Genomic DNA, 23004 nt, shown 5'->3' on the forward strand with positions numbered 1-23004 from the left:
CGCACTGTGGATCCCGTCAGCTTTCATGCATCATGTTCTCTGCTTCTCCGTATCTCCGCACAACACCTACACCCACATAAACACAAGGGGGGGGGGGGAGAGAAAGAGAGGGAGAGAGAAAGAGGGAGTGAGAGAGAGAGAGAGATACAGACAGATAGGGAGAGAGAAAGAGAGAAATAGAGAAAGAGTAAAAGAGAGTGTGAGAAAGTATGAGAGAGAAAGAGAGAAAGAGAGAGAGAAAGAAAAAAGTGAAAGAGAAAAAGTGAGAGAATGAAGAGAGGGAGAGAAAGAGAGGGAGAGAAAGAGAGAAAGAATGAGAGAGAAAGAGTGAAAGAGAGAAAGGGAGAGAAAGAGTGAAAGAATGAGAGAGAGAGAGAGAGTGAAAGAGAGAGGGAATCCATGCACTCTTTTTAAAAGCCATTGATTGGTGTCCTCGAGTTACGACCACAATTGAGCCCAAAATTTCCGTTGCTCAGTGAAATGTTTGTCAAGTGAGTTTTGCCCCTATTTTGACGACCTTTCTCGCCACTGTCGTTAAGTGAATCCTTGCAGAGGTTAAGTTAGTAACCCGGTTGTTAAGTGAATCTGGATTTTCCCCATGAACGTTGCTTATCGGGAACTTGCAACAGGGGATCCCGGGACCTCCCCCGGGACACGGCGACCGTCACAAATCTGAACCAGGGGCCAAGCGCCTGAATTTGGATCACGTGATGCCGGAGCGGTCGTACGGGTGAAAAAAACGGCTCTTTCGGTGCCGTGGCAACTTCTAACGGTCACTAAACGAGCCGTTGTTAAGTCGAGGGCTCCTTGTATTGCTGTTCGTGTCGTGGAAGGAATGTCATTCGGGGGCCAGGGCAAGGGTGTTGCGATGCTCGCAGGGGCTGCGGTCATTTGTTTGTGTGTGTGTTTGTGTGTGAAATTGGTCACTCCTCGGAGGCTTATTTTGTTGCGCCCACCAAGGTGGGCTGGCTTTCGACAACCCCGTTGCGCCTTTGACACCAAGAGGTGTGTCCCTTCCGCCTGTGTGCGCGTGTAGACGACGTACGCTCCTGTGTTGTGTTGAATGGGACCCGTTGGTGTTTTCCCGGCTGATGATTATCGTCAGGCGCGAGTCAGGGAGAGCGTGTGTGGTCCATCCGGTGTGAAAAGCAGGACATGTGGAAGGGGGGTGGGTGGTTTGATGTTGCCCCCCACCCCCTATACTCAGTCATTTTCAAGGGGGGGTGGGTTGAAAAAGGGGCAGTGTCCTTGCTGGCTGCTGACTCAGTGCTGACACAGCTGTGTCTGGTAAGCATGTGGGGAGACCTTGCTATGTGCCGCGTGACTCACAACCTGCTTACACACCAAACAGGCGCCCCGCACGCCCCCCCTTCTTCCCCATCGCCTGCTCCCCTCCAAAAAAAAAAAAACAATTCCGAGCCCCACATCCCGGAAGGCTCTACCACCGATCCACGTTTCCTGTGTGGGTTTCTCTTCCCGGAGACTGCCCTCCCTTCCCTCCCTATATACAGGTAACTCCTCGGGTTACGACCACAACGGAGCCCGGAATTGATGCTGCCGAAGCGAAATGTTGGAAATTTGGCCCATTTTAACGACTCGTTTTTGCCACCGTTGTTAAGTCAATCGCACGGTTGTCGAGGGAGTCACCCGGCCATTAAGCGAATCCGACTTTTTGCCGTAGACTTTTGCTGGTCGCTAAATGGGATTGCATGACCCCTGGGACACTCCGATCGTCGTAAATGTGAACCTGTTGTCGAGGGTCTGAATTTTGATCACGGGACTCCGGGGAGGCTGTGACGGTCGTGAGAGTGAAAAACAGTTGTAAATCCCTTTTTTTCAGTGCTGTTGAAACATCGGTCACTAAACGAACTGTTGTAAGTTGAGGACTGCTTGGACTTGCTGCTTTGCACTTACACACTCTCACCCTTTCCACTCATGCAGCCGCCTACCAGCTCTGCAGAGCCTTCCCCCAAGCTAACCCATCATCCTCAGCTGGCTGGAGGGATGGGAGTTGTAGTGCAGTCTATCTGGAGGATGCCAGCAGGGTGAAGAGCGCCCAAAATTTTTCCTTACTGTCTTGTCTCTTATTTGTGATGGATAATTTGGGCTTTAATCTTTGTACTACAGGTAGTACTACTGGTAGTATTACAACAGTTCGTTTAACGACCATTCAGAGTTACAAAAAAGTGAATTACGACCCTTTTTCACACGACCGCTGCAGCATCCCCAATCAAAATTCGGACGCTTGGCATCCGACTCCTATTTATGACGGTCACAACATCCCGGGGGGGGAGTGTCCCACAATCCCCTTTTGCGACCTTCTGACCAGCCAAGTCCATGAGGAAGCCCTGATTCACTTAACGACATCATGACTCGCTCCGCACAATGGCAGCAAATTCACTTCATAGTTGTGACAAGAATGGGTGGGTGGGTGGGTGTCAAAATTTACTGAACAGCTGTCTCGCTTAGCGACAAATTTGGGGCCCCATTGCGATCGTAAGTCGAGGACTCCCCGTAGTCTAGAACGCCGCGTGGTCACGTCTTGCTCGTGCTTATCCTTGCACACGCATGCTTTTGCTTGCACAGATGACGGGGGAAATATTCCCACTTATTTTGCAAAAATTTCCTCCCCACCTCTATACATATTGCACATAATACACACTTACCCCTACACACACATACACACCAGGGCTTGTGAATTGCTGTTTCCTTTGCGGTTTCTGCTTCTTGGCGTCCTCCGAAGTTCCTTTTTCTTGTAAATCCGTACAACTTGGAGCTCACAAAAAAAGTTCTTTTTTGTGTTGTATTTTTTTTGTTGTCATTTTCGGAGAAGTGGCCGCAGGGGGAAGGAAGTTGCGAAGGGGCAGGATGCCCAAAATGCTGAGCCTGGCAGCGTGGGTGGGAGAGGGGTTGGGGGGGGAAAGCCCGCCAGCCAGCAAGAATTGCTGACTTGGTCAAATCGGTCAGAGTTTTAGGGTCTCGGGGTACCCTGGCCGCATCCCGGGGCAGGAAAAGAGGGTGCATTTTGGGTAGGCGGAGAAACCAAAGATTGCAAAAATTCTTCTGCCCCCTTCCTTTCCTTCCAGTGCTCCGTGATGCGCCAGGGTTCACCTTCCTGGAAGCGCCAGGGTGGAAATCCCCCGCGCATCACCAGCCTGACGTACGGCAGGGTGGATGGGTGGGCCAGGCGCATGCGCCCAAACAGATGGGGGGGACCTCTCTGCTTACCTAGAATTCTCTGTGCGGTGCAGAAATCGGAAACGGGACTGGGGGGACGAGACGTGCGGCGGGGTTCAAGGTTGAGTGTCGTCTTCATGCAGGGGGGGCAGTGGGCACAGCCGCGTGGCAACGTAGCTGGGTTTTCGTCGCAGGGTTTTGAGCGTCTGCAGGTCGTTCTTTTTTTGGGGGGGGCTGTTCCCGTCTTCCCCTCTTTTTTGATCTGTGTGCCACTTTTTTAGTTCCTCCCCGGGCACTCAGTGCCAGGGGGGGTATCTCCAATTTCCCACAATGCAATTCTGCCATGCCCATCGTCACTTTGCCCGAAGAAACATCACTTGAACCTTGGCAAGCAGGACACCGTCCATCCCAGCGGAATTATTATTTAATTACAGGGAGTCCTCGACTTAACGACTGTAACGGCGCTCCAAATTTCTGTCGGTCATTAAGCGACTTCTCCCCCTTTTTCCGACCTTTCTCACCAGTGTTATTAAGGGCATCATGTCAGGTTTCGAGGTCGTCTCAAATAAATTGCATTTCAAACAAAGTCTTTGATGAAAAACTCCCATTTATTAAGCGCGATATTCTAATTCCGACTCCATCGTAGCCAACACTGACTTCCTGACCCAAAACCCTCCCTTTCCTTTCCCCACTCCTCTGCACTCATTGGCCATCTTCCAAGTCACTCTACCCCTAATCTACTGCTCCAGCTCAAAGGAATTTCCCTCCTCCCATCCCATCTCCTAGGGGATATTATCTCCAGGGAAAATAAGTAGGTGAAAAGTCAAACGTCCCTTTTCAGACACCTCCGCTTCTCCTTCTTATGTCAGCACTAGAGTAAAGGCAGCTTGAAGTGCTGACACATCACACCGTTGTGAAGCAAATCTGGCTTTTCCGCAAAAAGGGATTGCGTGACACACACACACACACCCCGGGGACACCACGACCGTCATAAATGTGAGTCCGTTGCCCAGCGTCCTGAATTTGATCCCGTGAGCGTGGGGATGTTGCCATTGTAACTTGGAACGGGTCACTAAATGAACTGTTGTAAATCCAGGATTATCCGCATTAAAAAAAATTTACACGGACGCCCAACTCACTCGTGGTGACGATGGGCAGCTTAAAGAAACAACCCCCCCCTCACAAATTCAAGCCCCCGAAACCCCCTATCCCTTCTGGTGATAACATTCAAAGCAACTAATTGATGGGGTCCCCTATCACTTTGGGGTCTCCATGCCCACTGGCAAACAGGGAGGGAGCCACCACGGAGAAGGTCCTTCTTTATCCCACCGGATGGGCCTCTTTAAGAGTGGAATTTACAGAATAACAGAGATGGAAGGGACCTTGTAGGTCATCTACTCCAACCCTCTGCTCAAGCAGGTGACCCTATACGGTTCCAGACAAATGGCTGTCCAGTCTCTTCTTGAAGGCCTCCAATGATGGAGTCCCCACAACTGCTGGTGGCAAGCTGTTCCACCGGTTAATTGTTCTCATTGTCAGGCAATTTCTCCTTAGTTCTAAATTGCTTCTCTCCTTGATCGGTTTCCGTCCGTTGCTTCTTGTCCTGCCTTCTGGTGCTTTGGAGAAGAAATTGACCCCCTCATCTTTGGGGCAGCCCCTCAAATATTGGAAGACCGCTATCATGTCTCTCCTAGTCCTTCTGTTTGTTAAACTAGCCACGTCCAGTTCCTGCAACTGTTCTTATGTCAATCCCCTTTGTTGCTCTTCTCTGCACTCTTTCCAGAGTTTCAACATCTTTTTTCCATCGGGGTGACCAAAACTGGATGTAGTATTCTAGGTGTGGCCTTACTAAGGCTTTGTAGAGCGGTATTAGTACCTCAGGTGAGCTTAACGTCGCTTGCCCTCCCTGCTCTGGATGTAAGTGGGAAACGACTGGGTCCTTCCAGTAAGCACGGACCGTTTTAAACCTGACAACCACTCGGGACCTGAACGGGACCTGGAAGCAAATTGGTTGCCAGTTGCAGTTCACACAAGCAATTTGCACAAGGATTCTTGGTATCGGCGTGTGCAAATCTAGACTTTGCTCGCGAATGCCAGACTTGGGAGGCTGGGGAGGAAAAAAGGGTGGAACTGGGTTTCAAGAGAGGTGGGTGAGTTTGTCCTTGAGTCCTTTGACCATCAGGGTTGAGCTGAAAAACCGCACAGTAGGCAGCGCGCAGTGGAGGCTGCCTGGTTTTAAATCGGAGACTGTGTCAATGGGTTAGAACGGTGTCGGCGAATCTTTTCGGCACCGAGTGCCGAAATGGGAGCGTGCGTGCTGGAAACTGGAAGAGCAGCCTCCTGGCGCACGCATGTGCACCGGGCAACTGCTCTTCCCATTTCCAGAAATCCTGCATGCATGAAGAATCAGCTGTCCGGTGCACTGGAACCTGGAAGAGCAACGGGCAATGGCTCGTGTGCCCGGAGAGATAGTTCTGCGTGCCACTTCCGGCACGCTTGCCATAGATTCACCATTACGGGGTTAGAAGAAGGAGGGGAGGAAGAGAGCTTGTGTGTGTGTCTTGCGATGGTTGTGTGTGTATCGTGTGTGTCTTGCGATATTTGAGAGTGTATCGTGTGTGTCTTGCGATGTTTGGGAATGTATCATGTTTGCATCTTGTGATGTTTGTGTGTGTATTGTGTGTGTCTTGCGATATTTGGGAGTTTATCGTGTCTGTCTTGCGATATTTGTGTGTGTGTATCGTGTGTGCGTCTTGCGATGTTTGTGTGTGTATCGTGTGTCTGTCTTGCGATATTTGGGAGTGTATCGTGTGTGTGTCTTGCAATGCTTGTGCGTGTATTGTGTGTGTCTTGCAATGTTTGTGCGTGTATCGTGTGTGTGTCTTGCAGTGCTTGTGCGTGTATCGTGTGTGCGTCTTGCAATGTTTGAAGTTGTATTGTGTGTGCCTTGCGATATTTGGGAGTGTATCATGTGTGCTTCTTGCGATGTTTGTGCGGGTATCATGTGTGCGTCTTGCAATGTGTGTGCGGGTATCATATGTGCATCTTGTGATGTTTGCACGTGGATCCAGAGGTAGGAGCCAAACAACCGGTTCTATACGCGTGCGCACACAGGCTTCATTCGCGCACATGCTTCTATGCATGTGGGCAGCATAAAAAAACGGGTGATTATATAGGACGGGATAGCGCCAGGGTGGGTGGATGGGCCGAGCTGCTTGCCGGAACTACCGGTTCACCCGAACCGGTCGGAACTGGCAGCAGCCCACCTCTGCGTATACCGTGTGTGCATCTTGCGATGTTTGTGTGCGTCAGCGAGCGATCAAAAGGAAGACACGGGGTGTGCAACTGGAGCACACATGACAGCCCACGGCAACGATAGGTAGAGGTGAACATCCCTAATGGGTGTGCGTGCAAACGGTTTCAAGGCCGACTGTGTAGACAGGTTGCACGAACATGGACAGTGCGCAGACAAGCGCTTTGCGAGGGGAGGCTGCATGTCAGCAGAAAGGCAAAGGGAGATGTGTGGCTCGGCGCGCGGAAAACGAGATACTTCAGGAATCCCTGTCATTGTGGTTGTTGACTCCGTGGGCCCGACAAAGGCAAACAAAGGAATAATTCCAGACGAATCGGAATTTGGAATTGTAAATAGAAGGAGCAGCTGGCCGAGCTTTGTGGTCCGGTTTCTGGACGGAAAACCAGCCGGAGCCTTTTACCGCAGGCAGTGCAGAACAACAAACGGGGGTCCTTGGGTATCTCCCCACTTCCCAGGGGAATGCGCTGCCCCTGCGGATCTACACAGAAGGACCAGCCAGGGGTTCTTGCGTGCTCAGCCTCATGGGTTTTGCCTTGACGTGTGCGGAGGTGGGAAAAGAGCGCACCGTCGTAATGTGAGGAAAACCTGGCACGGCACGACGAGGTTATGAGATGCGTGTCCCTTGTCTTAAGTGTGCGTTGTCCAGTGCTCGGAATACTTCTTATGAACCAAGCATGTGGGGTCTTGCCTGCCTCTTGGTCCAGAGCAGAATACAGCGAGTTCTCGACTTATGGCCACAATGGAGCACCAAATTCCCTTCGCTAAGTGAGACAGTGCTTAAGGGAGCTTTTCCCTATTGTACCACCGTTCTGGCCACCGCTGTTCAGTGAATCCTTGCAGTCCTTAAGTGGATCATGTGATCAGTAAGCGAATCTGGCTTCCCCGTTGACTATGCTTGTCAGAAGGTTGCAAAAAGGGGATCGCGTGACCCCGGGACACTGCGACCGTCATAACTAGGAGTCAGTCCTGCCAAGCATCTGAATTTTGATCATGTGACCGCGAGAATGCTGCAATGGTCGTGAGTGCGAAAAAGGGTCATCGCTCACTTTTTTTAGTGCGGTTGTAACGGTCAAACGGTCCCTAAATGAGCCGTTGTAAGTCGGAGCCTATCTGTAATAATAAAAGAATAAGAGTTGGAAGGGACCTTGGAGGTCATCTACTCCAACCCCCTGCTCACGCAGGAGATCTGTACTAGGGATTCGAACCGCCGAACTGCCGACCTTTTTGATCGACAAGCTCCGTGTCTTCCCTCCGTGGGCCACCTCGAGAGCGTCTTCAACTTTGCCCACTTCGAGTGATTCATTCCCCTCTGGATTTTGCACGCCCCGTCACACCGCGACGGTCATACTTTGCTCCCCGTTGCACAAACCGACGTGTGATGGGGCCGTTTGTGATTCGGCCTTGCGGCTTCCTCCTCCCTCGTGCATGGAGGCGTGCAGGGAAGTCCTGCCAGCTGCTCACTTCCCCTTTTTCTCTCCCCCCCCACCCCGCCTTCCATTCGGCTGTTTGGCAGGCGTGCAAGCAACGCACGAGGGGCCGGCTCGGCCCGTTGTAACCGCAACCACCCTGCCTGCCTGCTTGGGAGCCAAACTTAGCTCGGGGCTGTTCCAGAAATAGCCACGGCCGGTTCTTAGCCACATCTGGGGCTGGAGGGGGTGGGGGGGGAAGACGAGACCCCCACCCAGGTTTTCTTTACCGAGCCCGACGTGGTGGGTGGGTTCCCACGGATCGTGTCTGGTTATAAAAAGCTTGTCCTGACCACACGAAAGATGGGATTTGGCCGGTTCGTCTGTCTGGCTCCGATTTCTGGCAGGACACGGCCGGAGAGGGGTGGGTGAGTCACAGGCACTGGGGGGCGGGGTGGACATAGCCCTCCCTTCCCGTGAGGTCTCTTCGGCGTGGGAAAAAACAGCAGCTCCCAATTCCGGTCGAATTGGAAAGGATTGGGAGAGAAAGTTGAGCCAGGTTTTGTCCTGAGGGAGAAAAAAATACTTCATTTATTCATTCATTCATCCCGGAGCTGCTTCGCTGAGCTCTGCCCATTTTACAGATGGAAAGATGGAGGGAACCGAAAAAAAGCCGGTTGGGTCTCGTGGTTAAAGCACCAGGCGGGCAAACGGTTTTAATCTGAAGAGAGCTGGAAGCAGGGGTGAAATCCATCAGGTTCTGACAGGTTCTGGAGAACCGGTAGCGGAAATTTTGAGCAGTTCGGAGAACCGGTAGCGGAAATTTTGAGTAGTTCGGAGAACCGGCAAATACCACCTCTGGCTGGCCCCAGAGTGGTGAGGGAATGGGGATTTTGCAATATCCTTCCCCTGGAGTGGAGAGGGAATGGATATTTTGCAGTATCCTTCCCCTGGAGTGGGATGGGAATGGATATTTTGCAATATCCTTCCCCTGGAGTGGAGCGGGAATGGATATTTTGCAGTATCCTTCCCCTGGAGTGGAGAGGGAATGGAGATATTGCAGTATCCTTCCCCTGCCATGCCCACCAAGCCACGCCCACCAAGCCACACCATGCCCCCAAGCCACGCCCACCAAGCCACACCATGCCCCCAAGCCACGCCCACAGAACCGGTAGTAAAAAAATTTAGATTTCACCACTGGCTGGACGTCTTCTAGGCTCAAGCAGGAGACCCTATAATACCAGTGACGGCGAAACTTTTCAGCACCGAGTGCCGAAACCGGAGCGCGCGGACATGCCGGAAACCGGAGGAGCAGCCCGTTGCTCGCCCGGCTTCCGGTGCTCCGGGCCGCTGGTCTTCAAGCGCGTGGGAGCGCCGGAAATTGGAAAAGCAGTCACCTGGAAAACATACACACGCCGGGAAGAAGATCTTCCGGCACACGCATGCGCACCGACCACCTGGGCTTCCGGTTTCTGGCATGCACACGCACGCCGGTCAGCTGGTGCGCACCAGAAACCGGAAAACCAGGTGGCCGGTGCACATGCGTGTTCCGGAAAATCATCCTCCTGGTGCGCACATGCACACTGAGTGACTCCTCTTCCAATTTCCGGCGCTCCCAGGTGTGTGAAGACCAGCTGCCGGAGCCCGGAAGAGCAACGGGCGATGGCTCGTGTGCCCGGAGAGATGGCTCTCCGTGTCACTTGCGGCACGCGTGCCATAGGTTCGCCATCACGGCTCTACCGTTTCAGACAAATATGTAATGCGATCAAAATAGAGCAGGAAGGGACGTCGGAGGTCTTCTAGCTCAAGCATTTACCATTTCAGATAAGTATCCAGTCTCTTCTTAAAAGCCTCCAGTGATGGAACACCCACAATTTCTGGTGGCAAGGAGTTCCACTGGTTAATTGTCCTCGCTGTTAGGAAATTCCTCGTTTATCTAGTGACCGTTCGGAGTTACCACGGGATTGAAAATAGTGACTGACGACCGTTTTTCCTACCTGTGACCGTTGCAGCCTCCTCCTGGTCACGTGGTCCCAATTCAGACGCTTGGGGCCCGGACTCGTACTTAACGACGGTGTCAGTGTCCTGGCGGCGTCCCCTTTTGTGGCCTTCCGACAAGGGAGACGCCAGATTCACTGAACAACCCCGTGTGACTCGTTTAATAGCTGCAGCGATTCACTTTAACAAGAGCGGCGAGAAAAGTCGTAAAACGGGACGAAGCTCACTTAGCACGTGTTTCACTTAACGACGGAAAGGTTGGGCTCAATCGGGGTCGTCAATCGAGGACTACTTGTAGAAACGAGGAGACCCCGAGTTCTAGTTCTGCCTTAGGCATAAAAGCCAGCTGGGGGATTCTGGGTGACTTCTAGTCCATTGTTTCCCAACCTTAGCGGCTAGAAGATGGGCGGACTTCAACTCCCAGAATTCCCCAGGCAGCATGGCTGCCTGGGGAATTCTGGGAGTTGAAGTCCGCCCATCTTCCAGCCTAAGCACTGTATCTATCTCATAGTCTGCCTTTGGCTGCCTCTTCCCCCCCCTCTCATCAGCTGGCCAGGCAGTAGCAATCGCTGATCGAGAGTGCGGATCTCAGCCGCCCCTCCTCATTTATCTCTATGGTTTCAGACCCCTCTGGAAGCTCAAGGCGAAAGCTGATTGGTGACCGTCGGGAGGAGGGGGCGCGATTGGCTGCTCGGCTGGAGAAAGGCATCTCGGCTATAGAAACAGCCGGCGGGGCAGGGGTTAACCTCGAAGGCGGGCGAAACAAAGAGGCCCCGCCTTCTCAGCTTCCAATCCAGGCGTTCCATTGGACGCGGGACGAGAAGGTCTCCTCCCTCCCGCGCTGATAGGCGGGGCCCGCGCTGATGGGCGGGAGATTAAAAAAAAAAACACACACACACACCGCCCAGGGTTAACCCTCTCCTGCCCGGAGCGAAGTGAGTTAATTGGGAACGTGGGATGGAAACGACCCCCGAAAGCGGCGGAAAAGGCAGCCTCTTCCGCCTCTCCGGGCTTTGGACGCTGGGGTCGCCTTCCACATGCTGAAAGTAGGGCTGGAGATGAAAAAAAAAAAGGGGGAAGCCGAGGCTTTTGCAAAGATGCGGGTTCAGAGAGACGCGTGTCGTGGGAATGCTCCCTAAAAGCGTGTCGGGATGATTATTATTATTATTTTTTAAGAAACCCTAAAATGAAACCTGGGTTCTTTTCCCCCGTAGGGAAATGCATGCATCTCTGGATTTTATACCCCCGTCCCTTTCCCCTTTTCCTTTCAGAGGGACTACAACTCCCATCGCTCCCAGCCAGAGCCAAGGAAAGGTCTGGCCCATCTTAGAACTCGGCTCAGAAGCTGGAAGGGAAAATTGCTGCTTTTTTCCAAACCCGGGTTCTTTCCACCCGCTCCCAAACCCCCCATTTCCCCCTTCCAAAATCGCATTCACACAACCTTAACAACCTTTAGGGTTTTTTTTTTTTTTTAAGGGTTCTGGGTGCGAAAGTTCCCCCTAAAAAGAGGGAAAAGGCTATTTCCAAGCTTGGGAATCGGTGGGCCGCGTACAAACCCTGACCCTTCCTGGGTTTTTTTGGGGGGGCACAGAACAAGGGAGTCAATGGGGTTGTCGGAACGCACATTTGGGGTGGTGCAAAGCGTTATAGGTGCAAATGTCTGATTTTTTTTTCCCCTCTCTCTCTCTCTCCTTTTCTCGCAGGATTATATGTGGTTGTGACCGCCGGAGGCTTTAGACCGGAGGAGGTCTAAATTATCAGCGGCTGGGGGGGGGCGCCCGTCACCTGGATCTGGGGGGGTGGAGGGTGGGGAACGAAGACGCGTCCACAGCGGCAGAAAGGTAAGAGATGGGCTTTGGGGAAGGGGGTGCCTGGGGTGCACGAGAGATGAGGATTTGGGGCCTGGGGGGGGTGTCAAACAGGATTAAAAGTACAAAATGGCTCCGCTAATAACATGGCTGGAAGGTAGTTCTTATATCAGGGGTCTCCAAATCTGGCCAATTTAAGCCTGGTGGACTTCAATTCCCAGAAATCCCCAGCCAGCTCTCTTTTTTTTTCTTCTTCACTTTACTGAAGTCAAGATATATGACGTTTACTGTATACCCACCATCTATTAAGAAAGTTATCCTACATGACTGGCTGGGGACTTCTGGGAGTTGAAGTCCATCAATCTTAAAGTGACTGAGGAATTCTGGGAGTGAAGTCAATCAGTGTTAAAGTGACTGAGGAATTCTGGGAGTTGAAGTCCTCCAGTCTTAAAGTGACTGAGGAATTCTGGGAGTTGAAGTCCACCAGTTTTAAAGTGATTGAGAAATTCTGGGAATTGAAATCTACTAGTCTTAAAGTGACTAAGGAATTCTGGGAGTTGAAGTCCTCCAGTCTTAAAGTGACTGAGGAATTCTGGGAATTGAAGTCTACTAGTCTTAAAGTGACTAAGGAATTCTGGGAGTTGAAGTCCTCCAGTCTTAAAGTGACTGAGGAATTCTGGGAATTGAAATCTACTAGTCTTAAAGTGACTAAGGAATTCTGGGAGTTGAAGTCCTCCAGTCTTAAAGTGACTGAGGAATTCTGGGAATTGAAGTCTACTAGTCTTAAAGTGACTGAGGAATTCTGGGAATTGAAATCTACTAGTCTTAAAGTGACTAAGGAATTCTGGGAGTTGAAGTCCTCCAGTCTTAAAGTGACTGAGGAATTCTGGGAATTGAAGTCTACTAGTCTTAAAGTGACTAAGGAATTCTGGGAGTTGAAGTCCTCCAGTCTTAAAGTGACTGAGGAATTCTGGGAATTGAAATCTACTAGTCTTAAAGTGACTGAGGAATTCTGGGAATTGAAGTCTACTAGTCTTAAAGTGACTAAGGAATTCTGGGAGTTGAAGTCCTCCAGTCTTAAAGTGACTGAGGAATTCTGGGAGTGAAGTCCTCCAGTGTTAAAGTGACAGGAATTCTGGGAATTGAAGTCTACTAGTCTTAAAGTGACTAAGGAATTCTGGGAGTTGAAGTCCTCCAGTCTTAAAGTGACTGAGGAATTCTGGGAATTGAAGTCTACTAGTCTTAAAGTGACTAAGGAATTCTGGGAGTTGAAGTCCTCCAGTCTTAAAGTGACTGAGGAATTCTGGGAGTGAAGTCCTCCAGTGTTAAAGTGACTGAGGAATTCTGGGAATTGAAGTCTACTAGTCTTAAAGTGACTAAGGAATTCTGGGAGTGAAGTCCTCCAGTCTTAAAGTGACTGAGGAATTCTGGGAGTTGAAGTCCTCCAGTCTTAAAGTGACAGGAATTCTGGGAGTTGAAGTCTTCCAGTCTTAAAGTGACTGAGGAATTCTGGGAATTGAAGTCTACTAGTCTTAAAGTGACTGAGGAATTCTGGGAGTTGAACTCCACCAATCTTAAAGTTGCCAAAAATCGGGAGACCCGCATTTTATATCGTTGATTAATGAGCTATTATTTGAGCCTTCTGGTCTGTCTGGACCTCTGGCAACTATGTCTGTGCATCTTCAGACTTGGTTTGTCTTTCCTTTCTTGGTCCCAAACCACCATTTAGGCCTTGTGCCAAAGAAGAGTCAGTTTGGTCTGGTGGTTAAGGCGCTGGTCTAGAAACAGGGAGGATGGTGAATTCTAGTCCCGCCTTAGGCATGAAAAGCTGGCTGGGTGACTTTGGGCCAATCACCAGGCGACTGGGAGTACTAGTCCCGCCTTAGGCATGAAGGGCGGCTGGGTAACTTTGTGCCAATCACCAGGAGACTGGGAGTTCTAGTCCCACCTTAGGCATGAAGGGTGGCTGGGTAACTTTGTGCCAATCACCAGGTGACTGGGAGTTCTAGTCCCGCCTTAGGCATGAAGGGTGGCTGGGTAACTTTGTGCCAATCACCAGGAGACTGGGAGTTATAGTCCTGCCTTAGGCATGAAGGGCGGCTGGGTAACTTGTGCCAATCATTCAGGCGACTGGGAGTTCTAATCCCGCCTTAGGCATGAAGGGTGGCTGGGTAACTTTGTGCCAATCACCAGGAGACTGGGAGTTATAGTCCTGCTTTAGGCATGAAGAGTGGCTGGGTGATTTTTGTGCCAATCATCAGGCGACTGGGAGTTCTAGTCCCGCCTTAGGCATGAAAACCGATTGGGTGATTTTGGGCCCATCCCTGTCTCTCTCTCTCAGCCCACCTCACAGGGTTGTTGTGGGAAAAGCAGGGAAGGAGTATCAGAGACGTTTCATACCTTCAGTTACTTAATAAAGTAAAAAAAAAAAAAAAAACCCGGCAAGATAAAAATGTATAAATGTAATAAAACTAAGGAAGGACTAGAACTCACACGCTCCTGGTTTCCGCCTCGCTGCCTTTTATTAAACTGGCACCCAAATGGGCCCTTTGTCCAACTAAAAGCTCCCATTATCAGAGCACAGAAGCTCAACCGAAGGGAAGAGGCTCGTATTTGTAGAAAGGGGGTATTTAGGAAAAGAGTTAAATTAAATCAAGCGGTATAAAAAGGGCGGTGGGGGGGGGGAAATGTCTCCATCCTCTGCCGGTCCGCCCCCCCCTAACCCCGTCTCTCTTTTCCGCCCGCAGACTGGATGCATCGAACGTTGGAACAGTTAGGGGTCCGTGCTGGGCGGGACCCTTTTTCTCTCGGCAACCTGGGTTGTAGTGGAGCCTGGAGTTCGTGCCATTCTCGTCCATGGCTCCCGGGGGGGCAGGTATTCTGGCGAGGGGGAAGGGGGGCGGGTTCGCGGGACAGCCCTGGTGGGGGTGTTGGGCAGTGGTGGTGGTGGTGGGGTCAACAGCTCCCGGGGTGTCTCAATCAGCTTGGCTTCCCCCCCTCCCCACTCATTTTTGCTTCCAAATCCTTGTTTTTATAAATGAAATTTGAGAATTATTGGTATAAAATAAGTTTGCTAGATAAATTAATATGTACAGGTAGTTCTCGACTTACAACCATTCGTTTAGTGGCTGTCGAGAGTGACGATGGCCCTTTTAAAAAAAAAAAAGTGAAGTTACGACGTTTGTCACACTTAACGACCGTTTGCAGCATTACCCCCCCCGATGGGCGTAAAAAGGGAGCGGGGAACTCACTTAACAGCTGTCTCGCTTAGCAACAGAAATGCTGGCCTCGATTGTGGTTGTACGTCGAGGACTGTTCCCCGTATGCAGAGTAAATGGGCTCTGCCGCACAGGTGGTCCTCGACTTACGAACGTTTGCTTAGCAACCGTTTTGATGTGATGACGGAGCCCCACGAAGGGACTTTTAGGACCTCAAATTCAAAGTTCTGACCGCCATCACGTGATCGCAATTTGGACGCTCAGCAGTCGATCCGGATTGATGGCCGTTTGCCCGCATCCCTCAGTTGTGACGCGCGCCCGATAATGTTTTTTTTTGTCAGAAACGAGTATTTATTGTTATTTTCCTGGCAAAAAAAAACACCATTCCAGACAAGGGGTTTTGCTTAACGACTGCATTGTTCACTTAACAACTTTTCATTCTCTTAATGGCCACGGGGATTCGTTTAATGCCCGCCACGAAAATGTCATAAAATCCAATTTCTGCTTATGTGCTGAATTGCTTAACGACGTATATGACTCATGACCGTAATTCCAGGCTCAATTTGCGGCCGTAAGTCGAGGACTACCTGCAGTCCGCTAACGTGGGCCTTAGTGCCTCCTGAGCGAGAAGAGAGGGGGTCCTTGGTGGTCTCTGAGCTTGGTGGTTTCCTTGCAAGACGTTTCACGACCCAACTAGGCAACCTCATCAGGTCTGGATATGCAAACACCTTTCCCTGCCGGCCCTGATGAGGTTGCCTAGTTCGGTCGTGAAACGTCTGCAAGAAAACCACCAAACAGAGACCACCAAGGACCCCTCCTTTCAATCCTGAGCTGCAACTATTCCCCTTTATTGAGCTCAGAAGAAGAGTGGTGCGGTGGCCTAGAGGCGGAGCTCTCGCCTCCCAATCAGGAGGCTGTGAGTTCGATACTAGGTCGGGGCAGATATTTCTCTTTCTGAGCAGAATGAGTATATATATATATATATATATATATATATATATATATATATATATATATATATATATATATATATATAATATATATATCTGCCGAACAAAACTCCTCATTTGCAACAGGAAAGGCAGGAAAGGCATCCGGCCAGGAAAAAACTCGGCTCCATTCATTTGCCTAAGACTCCCATCCCTCAAGGGAATTTACGGAAGACGATTGAGCTCAGAAGACCGGAGAATAAACTCTCTTGGTGGGCTCGTCCCGTTTATCCGGAGGGTCTTTTTTTTTTTTTTTCCCCTTTCCCAAATTCCCGCCAGCTTCAACCAGGCTTCGCTTCAGCTGCTGCCCTGCCTTTCCGTCGGAAGAAGTTTGTCCGCGTTCGCTTGCCCCGTCGAAGCCGTTTCCGCCTCCCCTTCCTCTCCCAAATTGAGCGGGTGGGCAGTTTCGGTGTCGCCTGCTCTGCTTCCTTTCCCTTCGCCTCGAAAGAGAGAGAGAGAGACCCCCCTGCCCCAAATGGTCACAAGGGGCCTTGGACGAAGAAAGCCACCTCCGTTCTGCCTTTCTCACCCGCCCCGGTTTTCCCCCCCGCCAGGTGTTCCGCCAGTGCCGTCCAGCCACCTCTGCCCCTATCGTTGCCGCCAAGCCATGGTGCTAATTTGGGGCAGTACAGCAAAGGCTACTATGCCCCCGGGTGAGTCTCGTGCCTGGCCTGGCCTGGCCTGGGGGGTGGTGGGGCTAGGCCGCCCGGGTTTTGCATAGGAGGGGAGGAGAAAGGCCCAAGACACCCCCTCCCCCTCATTGCACCTGAGAAAAGGTGCAAGCAGACCATTCCTTCCAGCACTGATGATGTTCCCTAGTTGGGTCATGAAACGTCTTAAAGAAAACCACCAAGCTTAGAGAGCACCAAGGACCCCACAGTCCTCCCCCCTTTCTTCTCCTCTTCTCCTCTCTTTCCTCCTCCTCTCCACAAACCTCCCTCCCTTGTAACACTGATACTGTTACCTAGTTGGGTCATGGAACGTGCGCAAGAAAACCAACCAAACTCAGAGTGCACCAATGGGCCCTACAGTCCTCCTCCTCCTCCTCCTCCTCCTCCTCCTCCTCCTCCTCCTCCTCCTCCTCATCATCATCATCATCTCCGCAAACCTCACTGCCTCCTAGCACTGATAGTGTTACCAAGCTGGGTCACGAAACGTCTTGCAAGAAACCCGTACCCCCTTTACCCCCCCACCCCCCCGATTTAAGAGACCCCCCCCAAAGACCCTCCCACTCAACCCTGAGCTGCAAATTATCCTTCTGCATGGACCGCAAACCTCCTGCTCGCTTGCTTCGTTCTCCTGCTTACTCTGTGCTGCACAGCTCTTGTCCTTTCGGCTTCTTTGCTGCCCCCCCACCCCCACCCCTGCTCTCACCTCTCCTTTGCTGGGTCCTTCTTAACCCCCCCCCCCTCACCCCATATCCTGTAGGAACCCCCTTTGAGACCCCTGTAACATCCCCTAGCATCCCTTCCCCAGTCGCCGGACTTCTTCGCTGCCTGCTCATCGCTCTCTCCTTTCTTGTTCCTCTCTCTCTCCCTCTCTCTCTCTCTCTCTCCACCCCCCCCACAGGAATCTTCCCCCCCGCCCCCTCCACGGGAAGCTGGAGGCCATCCATGGCTGCGTCCAGGCTCTGCTCCGGGACCAGGGCCAGCCTCACCTCTGGGAACAGCTGGGGGAGATCTACGAGTCCGAGCAAGATTGCGAGGAAGCCATTCGGTGCTATCAAAACGCCGCCCCGGGTACCAGCGCGATTATGGGAGCTACGGAGAAATGCACGCCCGGATCGGGAGGCTACAACAGGTAGGAGGAGGGCCACGGGACGGAGGGGTGTGCCGGAGGTGGGGCCTCGGGGAGGAGCAGCAGAGGGGGGGTTGGATGACCGGAGGGAGCCGGGGCGTTCCCATCCTTCTTTGCTAAAAAAAAATAAATAAAAAATGTTTAGTTTTATCCCGCCTTTCTATTTTCCACGAAAAAATTCAAGGCGGCGAGCTTATTCCCTGTGAGGTGGGTTGGGCTGAGAGAATGACTGGCATGACATGGTCACCCAGCGGAATTTGATGCCTGAGGTGGGACTAGAACTCACCGTCTCCTGGTGATTGGCCCAAAGTTACCTAGCTGGCCTTGATGTTTTAAGGTGGGACTAGAAACTCACTGTCCTCCTGGTGATTGGCCCAAAGTGATCCAGCCAGGTTGGATACCTAAGGTGGGACTAGAACTCCCAGTCTCCTGGTGATTGGCCCCAAGTCACCCAGCATGCTTTCCTGCCTAAGGCGGGACTAGAACTCCCAATCTCCTGGTGATTGGCCGCAAGTCACCCAGCACGCTTTCCTGCCTAAGGTGGGACTAGAACTCACTGCTCCTGGTGATGGCCCAAGTCACCCCAGCACGCTTTCCTGCCTAAGGCAGGACTATAATTCCCAGTCTCCTGGTGATTGGCCCCAAGTCACCCAGCACGCTTTCCTGCCTAAGGCGGGACTAGAATTCCCAGTCTCCTGGTGATTGGCCCCAAGTCACCCCAGCACGCTTTCCTGCCTAAGGCAGGACTAGAACTCCCAGTCTCCTGGTGATTGGCCCCAAGTCACCCAGCACGCTTTCCTGCCTAAGGCGGGACTAGAACTCCCAGTCTCCTGGTGATTGGCCCAAAGTCACCCAATTGGCTTTTGTGCCCAAACAGAACTAGAATTCACCGATCTCCCTGTTTCCTGCCTTAACCACTGCCCCAAACTACTGCCCCAAATATTATTGAGGAAGACAAAGAAAGCACCCCAGTCTTTTGTTCATCAGCCTCCCCCAGGTTCAAAAGCCAAGCTAAGAACAGTCTGGCCTGGTTGGTTTCTTTGGATGGGAGGCCACCAGGAGATATTGCGGCTCTTCCAGTGGGAAAACGTTTCCCAAACTCGGTGAAGAAAAGCTTTTAACTTTTTTTCTTTCTTTCTTTTTTAACGTGGTTTCTGTCTCTTCTTCCTCCCACCCCATCCTTTCCCCCTTTTTTCAGGCTCAGCTGTGGAATTTCCATTCGGGGGGGTCATCTCATCACCGGCACAAAGTTTTACCCCCTTTACAACAAGTCTGGAACCTGTTACATCTTGAGGTAAGAAGCCCCGTATTCACCCCCGTTCCCCAAAAACGGGGGAGGCTCCATCTCTACTTCTCTCCCCCCCCCCCCTTCAACAAATATTTCGGGCCGATTTTTCTCGTTCTGCAACCAAGGCGTGTCGATCACTGTTTCCAGATGTTTTTGGGAGAATTGCTCCCTTGGGGAATTTTTTTTTTGCATTTTTCCAAATATTAACTAAAAAAATATAAAAGAGGAGCCGGGTTCCCCCCCCCTTTTTTTTTAAAAAAAAATCTGCATCTTTTATTTAAAGAAAATGGCTGAAACTCTTCCTTTGAGGTCCCTTCCCCCCCGCCACCCCCCACTTAAGCAGTGATGGCGAACCTTTTCGGCACCGAGGGCCAAAACCAGAACATGCGTGAATGTGCGAGCGCCGGAAACCAGCTGGCTGGCGCGCACATGCCTGTTTTTTGGCTGTTTTGGGGGCCGTTTCCGGACTATTGTTAGGCTGTTTTTCAGGCAAAAACAGCCGGAAAACAGCTCAAAAATGGCCTGAAAATAGCCTGGAAAACAGCACGGAAAATGGCCAAAAAATGGCTCAGAAAACAGTCCAGAAAATGGCCCGAAAAACAGCCTCTTTTTTTGGGGTTGTTTTTAGGCCGTTTTCAGCACTGAGTGCCTAAACTGGAACGCCTGTGCATGTGCGCGCATTGGAGCGCTGGAGTACCGGAAACTCGAAAACCAGCTGGCTAGCGCGCACATGCGTATTTTTTTTTGCTGTTTTGGGGGCCGTTTCTGGGCTATTGTTAGGTCGTTTTGGGCCATTTTTCAGGTAAAAACAGCCGGAAAACAGCCCAAAAATGGCCCGAAAAATGGCCTGAAAATAGCCCGGAAAACAGCCCAAAAATGCCTCAGAAAACAGCCCAGAAAATGGCCCGAAAAACAGCCTCTTTTTTTTGGGTTGTTTTTAGGCCGTTTTCAGCCCTCAGTGCCCAAACTGGAACGACTGTGCATGTGTGCACATTGTAGCACTGGACTATCGGAAACTCGAAGACCAGCTGGCTAGCGCGCACATGCCTGTTTTTTTGCCGTTTTTGGGGCCGTTTCCGGGCTATTGTTAGGCCGTTTTTGGCTGCTTTTCAGGCAAAAACAGCCGGAAAACAGTCCAAAAATGGCCTGAAAATAGCCCGGAAAACGGCCCAAAAATGCCTCAGAAAACAGCCCAGAAAATGGCCCGAAAAACAGCCTCTTTTTTTTGGGTTGTTTTTAGGCCGTTTTCAGCCCTCAGTGCCCAAACTGGAACGACTGTGCATGTGCGCGCATTGTAGCACTGGACTATCGGAAACTCGAAGACCAGCTGGCTAGCGCGCACATGCCTGTTTTTTTGCCGTTTTTTGGGGCCGTTTCCGGGCTATTGTTAGGCCGTTTTTGGCTGCTTTTCAGGCAAAAACAGCCGGAAAACAGCTGAAAAATGGCCTGAAAATAGCCCGGAAAACGGCCCAAAAATGCCTCAGAAAACAGCCCAGAAAATGGCCCCAAAATGGCCTATTTTTCAGGCCGTTTTCAGGCCATTTTCTGGTTCTCCAGCGTCCGCGAAGATCTGCTGGCCTGCGCACATGTATGTGCTGGAAACCAGAAGAGCCGTGTGCCCACAGAGAGGGCGGTACGTGCCACCTCTGGCACGCATGCCATAGGTTCACCATCACGGCTCTGGCCCATTTCTGATTGACCTCTTTCTAGGGGTTTTCTTTTTCTGTTGTTCTTGTCATTCCTGGATCCTTTTTTCGTTCTTTCTAAAAAAAAAAAAAATGCTATTTTTAAAATCATCCTTTCTTTAAAAATGCTTCCTTCAAGTCATTGCTAAAAATGAAGGAATTGCAAAATGGTTTCTGGAATACAGGTAGTCCTCAATTTACGACCACAACGGGGCCCAAAATTTCTGTTGCTAAGGGACACATTTTATAAGTGAGCTTCCCTCCGTTTTACGACCTGTCTTACCACCATTGTAAAGTGAGTCGTTAAGTGAGTCACACAACTGTTAAATGAATCTGGCTTGCCCGTTGACTTCGCTGGTCAGAAGGTCACAAAATGGCTATGACGCCCTAGGACACTACAACGGTCATAAGTGTGAAAAACAGTCATAAATCGCGTTTTTCAGGGCCGTTGTATCTTCGAACGGTCACTAAACGAATGGTTGTAAGTCCAGGACTACTTGGGTCTGGATGAGTTTTGTGAAAACAACGTTTTTCAATCTATGTATCTTTTAAATTCCATGAACTTCAGCTCCCAGAATTCCCTGGTCAAGATGGCTGGCTGAGGAGTTCTGGGAATTGAAGTCCACACGTCTTAAAATCGCCAAGTTTGGAGACTCCTGTCCTAGAACAGCATTTTTCAACCTTTTAAGATGCATGGACTTCAACTCCCAGAATTCCCCACTCAACATAACTGGCTGAGGGGATTCTGGGAGTTGAAGTCCACAAGTCTTAGAGGGGCCAAGGTTGGAGAATCCCTCTCCTAGAACAGCGTTTTTCAATCTATGTATCTTTTAAATTGCATGGACTTCAACTCCCAGAATTCCTCGGTCAAGATGACTGGCTGGAGGATTCTGGGAGTTGAAGTCTACAAGTCTTCAAGTGGCCAAGTTTGGAGAATCCCTCTCCTAGAACAACGTTTTTCAATCTAGGCAGCTTTTAAGACGTATGAACTTCAACTCCCAGAATTCCCCACTCAAGATGGCTGGCTGGAGGATTCTGGGAGTCGAAGTCCACGCATCTTAAAACCACCAAGTTTGGAGATTCTTGTCCTAGAACAGCATTTTTCAACCTTTTAAGATGCATGGACTTCAACTCCCAGAATTCCCCACTCAACATAACTGGCTGAGGGGATTCTGGGAGTTGAAGTCCACACGTCTTAGAGTGGCCAAGGTTGGAGACCCCTGTCCTAGAACAATCTATGTAGCTTTTAAATTGCATGAACTTCAACTCCCAGAATTCCCTAGTCAAGATGGCTGGCTGTGGAATTCTGGGAGTTGAAGTCCACAAGTCTTACAAGCTACCAAAATTGGACAGCCCTGTCCTAAATCTTCCCTGTATTCGCGGAAAGACCTTGTGAGTCGGGTTTTAGCAGAAAAAAGCGAATATTTTCCGGACCAATTCTTCTCTCGTGCCTTCCCTCTCTGCTTCCCCAGAAAAGGAATTTCTCGGCTAAGCGCAACCCCCAACTCAAGAGGCCCGGCCCCCCCATGGAGCCCCCCGTGGTCCAGCCCATCCCGCCGGTCCAGCACCCAGCCCACCCGGGCCACAGCGAAGAGATGCCGGCTCCCATGAAAAGGCGGAGGAGCACTAGTCCCGACCAGGTAGCGAAGCCCTTGCCCGTCCCGTTGCCCCCCCCGCTCCCCGCTAGCACTCTGCGCATGCTTCATGGCCTCCCATCCTTTTCGGCCGCTGCTTTCGCCTTTTGCTTGGGATTGCTGGCTTTTTTTATTTTTTTAAGGGAGAAATCGTTCTGTAGGTCAGCCTCGTCTCTTGCTGGGAGCTCTGGCTCCCCATCGAGGGGGGAAGGATGTGGGGCAACCGGGGGGGCGGGATAAGGGAAGGAGGAGGCGGTGGGGATTTGGAGGCTGTGACCCCTCTCCTCTTGCTCTCTTTCTGCCAATGCCTGCCGGGGAGCAGAATGGTGGTAATGGGGTGGGCCAGCACCTGTCCGGCCCCGGAGTCCCCGGCAATCCCCATTATCAGCTGCCCAAGCCTGGATTATGGAACCCCCTTCATGGAGACCTTTGGGGCCAGGAACGCAAGAACATGGCAGCCCCAGACAGACAAGTAAGGCGGACTCCCCACTTTAAGGCTAGGCCTCCCCAGGGAGGGAGGGAGGGAAGGAGGAAAAGAGGGAGGGAAGAAAGAAGGAAGGTTAGACTGATTTTGAAGAGGAAGGGAAGGGAGAAATAGAAAAGTAAGGGACGGACGGAAAGAAAAGAGGAAGGATGGATGGAAGGAGAAAATGAAGGATGGAAAGAAAGGAAGGGAGAGATGGTGAAGAGA

General features: G+C 51.1%; 1 protein-coding gene and 1 long non-coding RNA gene across 3 annotated transcripts in view; both read left to right on the top strand.

Moving 5' to 3' along the window:
- The window catches only part of LOC139324765 (uncharacterized), a 55830-nt gene extending 44178 nt beyond the window's left edge, over nt 1-11652 (top strand). For both annotated transcript variants that reach the window (XR_011601071.1, XR_011601070.1), the window contains exon 3: nt 11598-11652. This is a non-coding gene — a long non-coding RNA (uncharacterized lncRNA). The remainder of the gene's footprint in view (nt 1-11597) is intronic.
- Nucleotides 11653-11718: 66 nt separating this feature from the next.
- Nucleotides 11719-23004, top strand: part of KDM6B (lysine demethylase 6B) — a 39309-nt gene continuing 28023 nt past the window's right edge. Inside the window, 8 exon segments of the mRNA XM_070954529.1 lie at nt 11719-11735; nt 14450-14573; nt 17476-17644; nt 17647-17709; nt 18905-19000; nt 22152-22319; nt 22457-22470; nt 22636-22785. Of these exon segments, the coding sequence (XP_070810630.1) occupies nt 14455-14573; nt 17476-17644; nt 17647-17709; nt 18905-19000; nt 22152-22319; nt 22457-22470; nt 22636-22785 (779 nt within the window). The 5' untranslated portion in view covers nt 11719-11735; nt 14450-14454.

The sequence above is a fragment of the Pituophis catenifer genome, unplaced genomic scaffold, assembly GCF_029215685.1.
Source record: "Pituophis catenifer annectens isolate HBS135680 unplaced genomic scaffold, rPitCat1.0.hap2 SCAF_15, whole genome shotgun sequence".
Lineage (NCBI taxonomy): Eukaryota > Metazoa > Chordata > Lepidosauria > Squamata > Colubridae > Pituophis > Pituophis catenifer.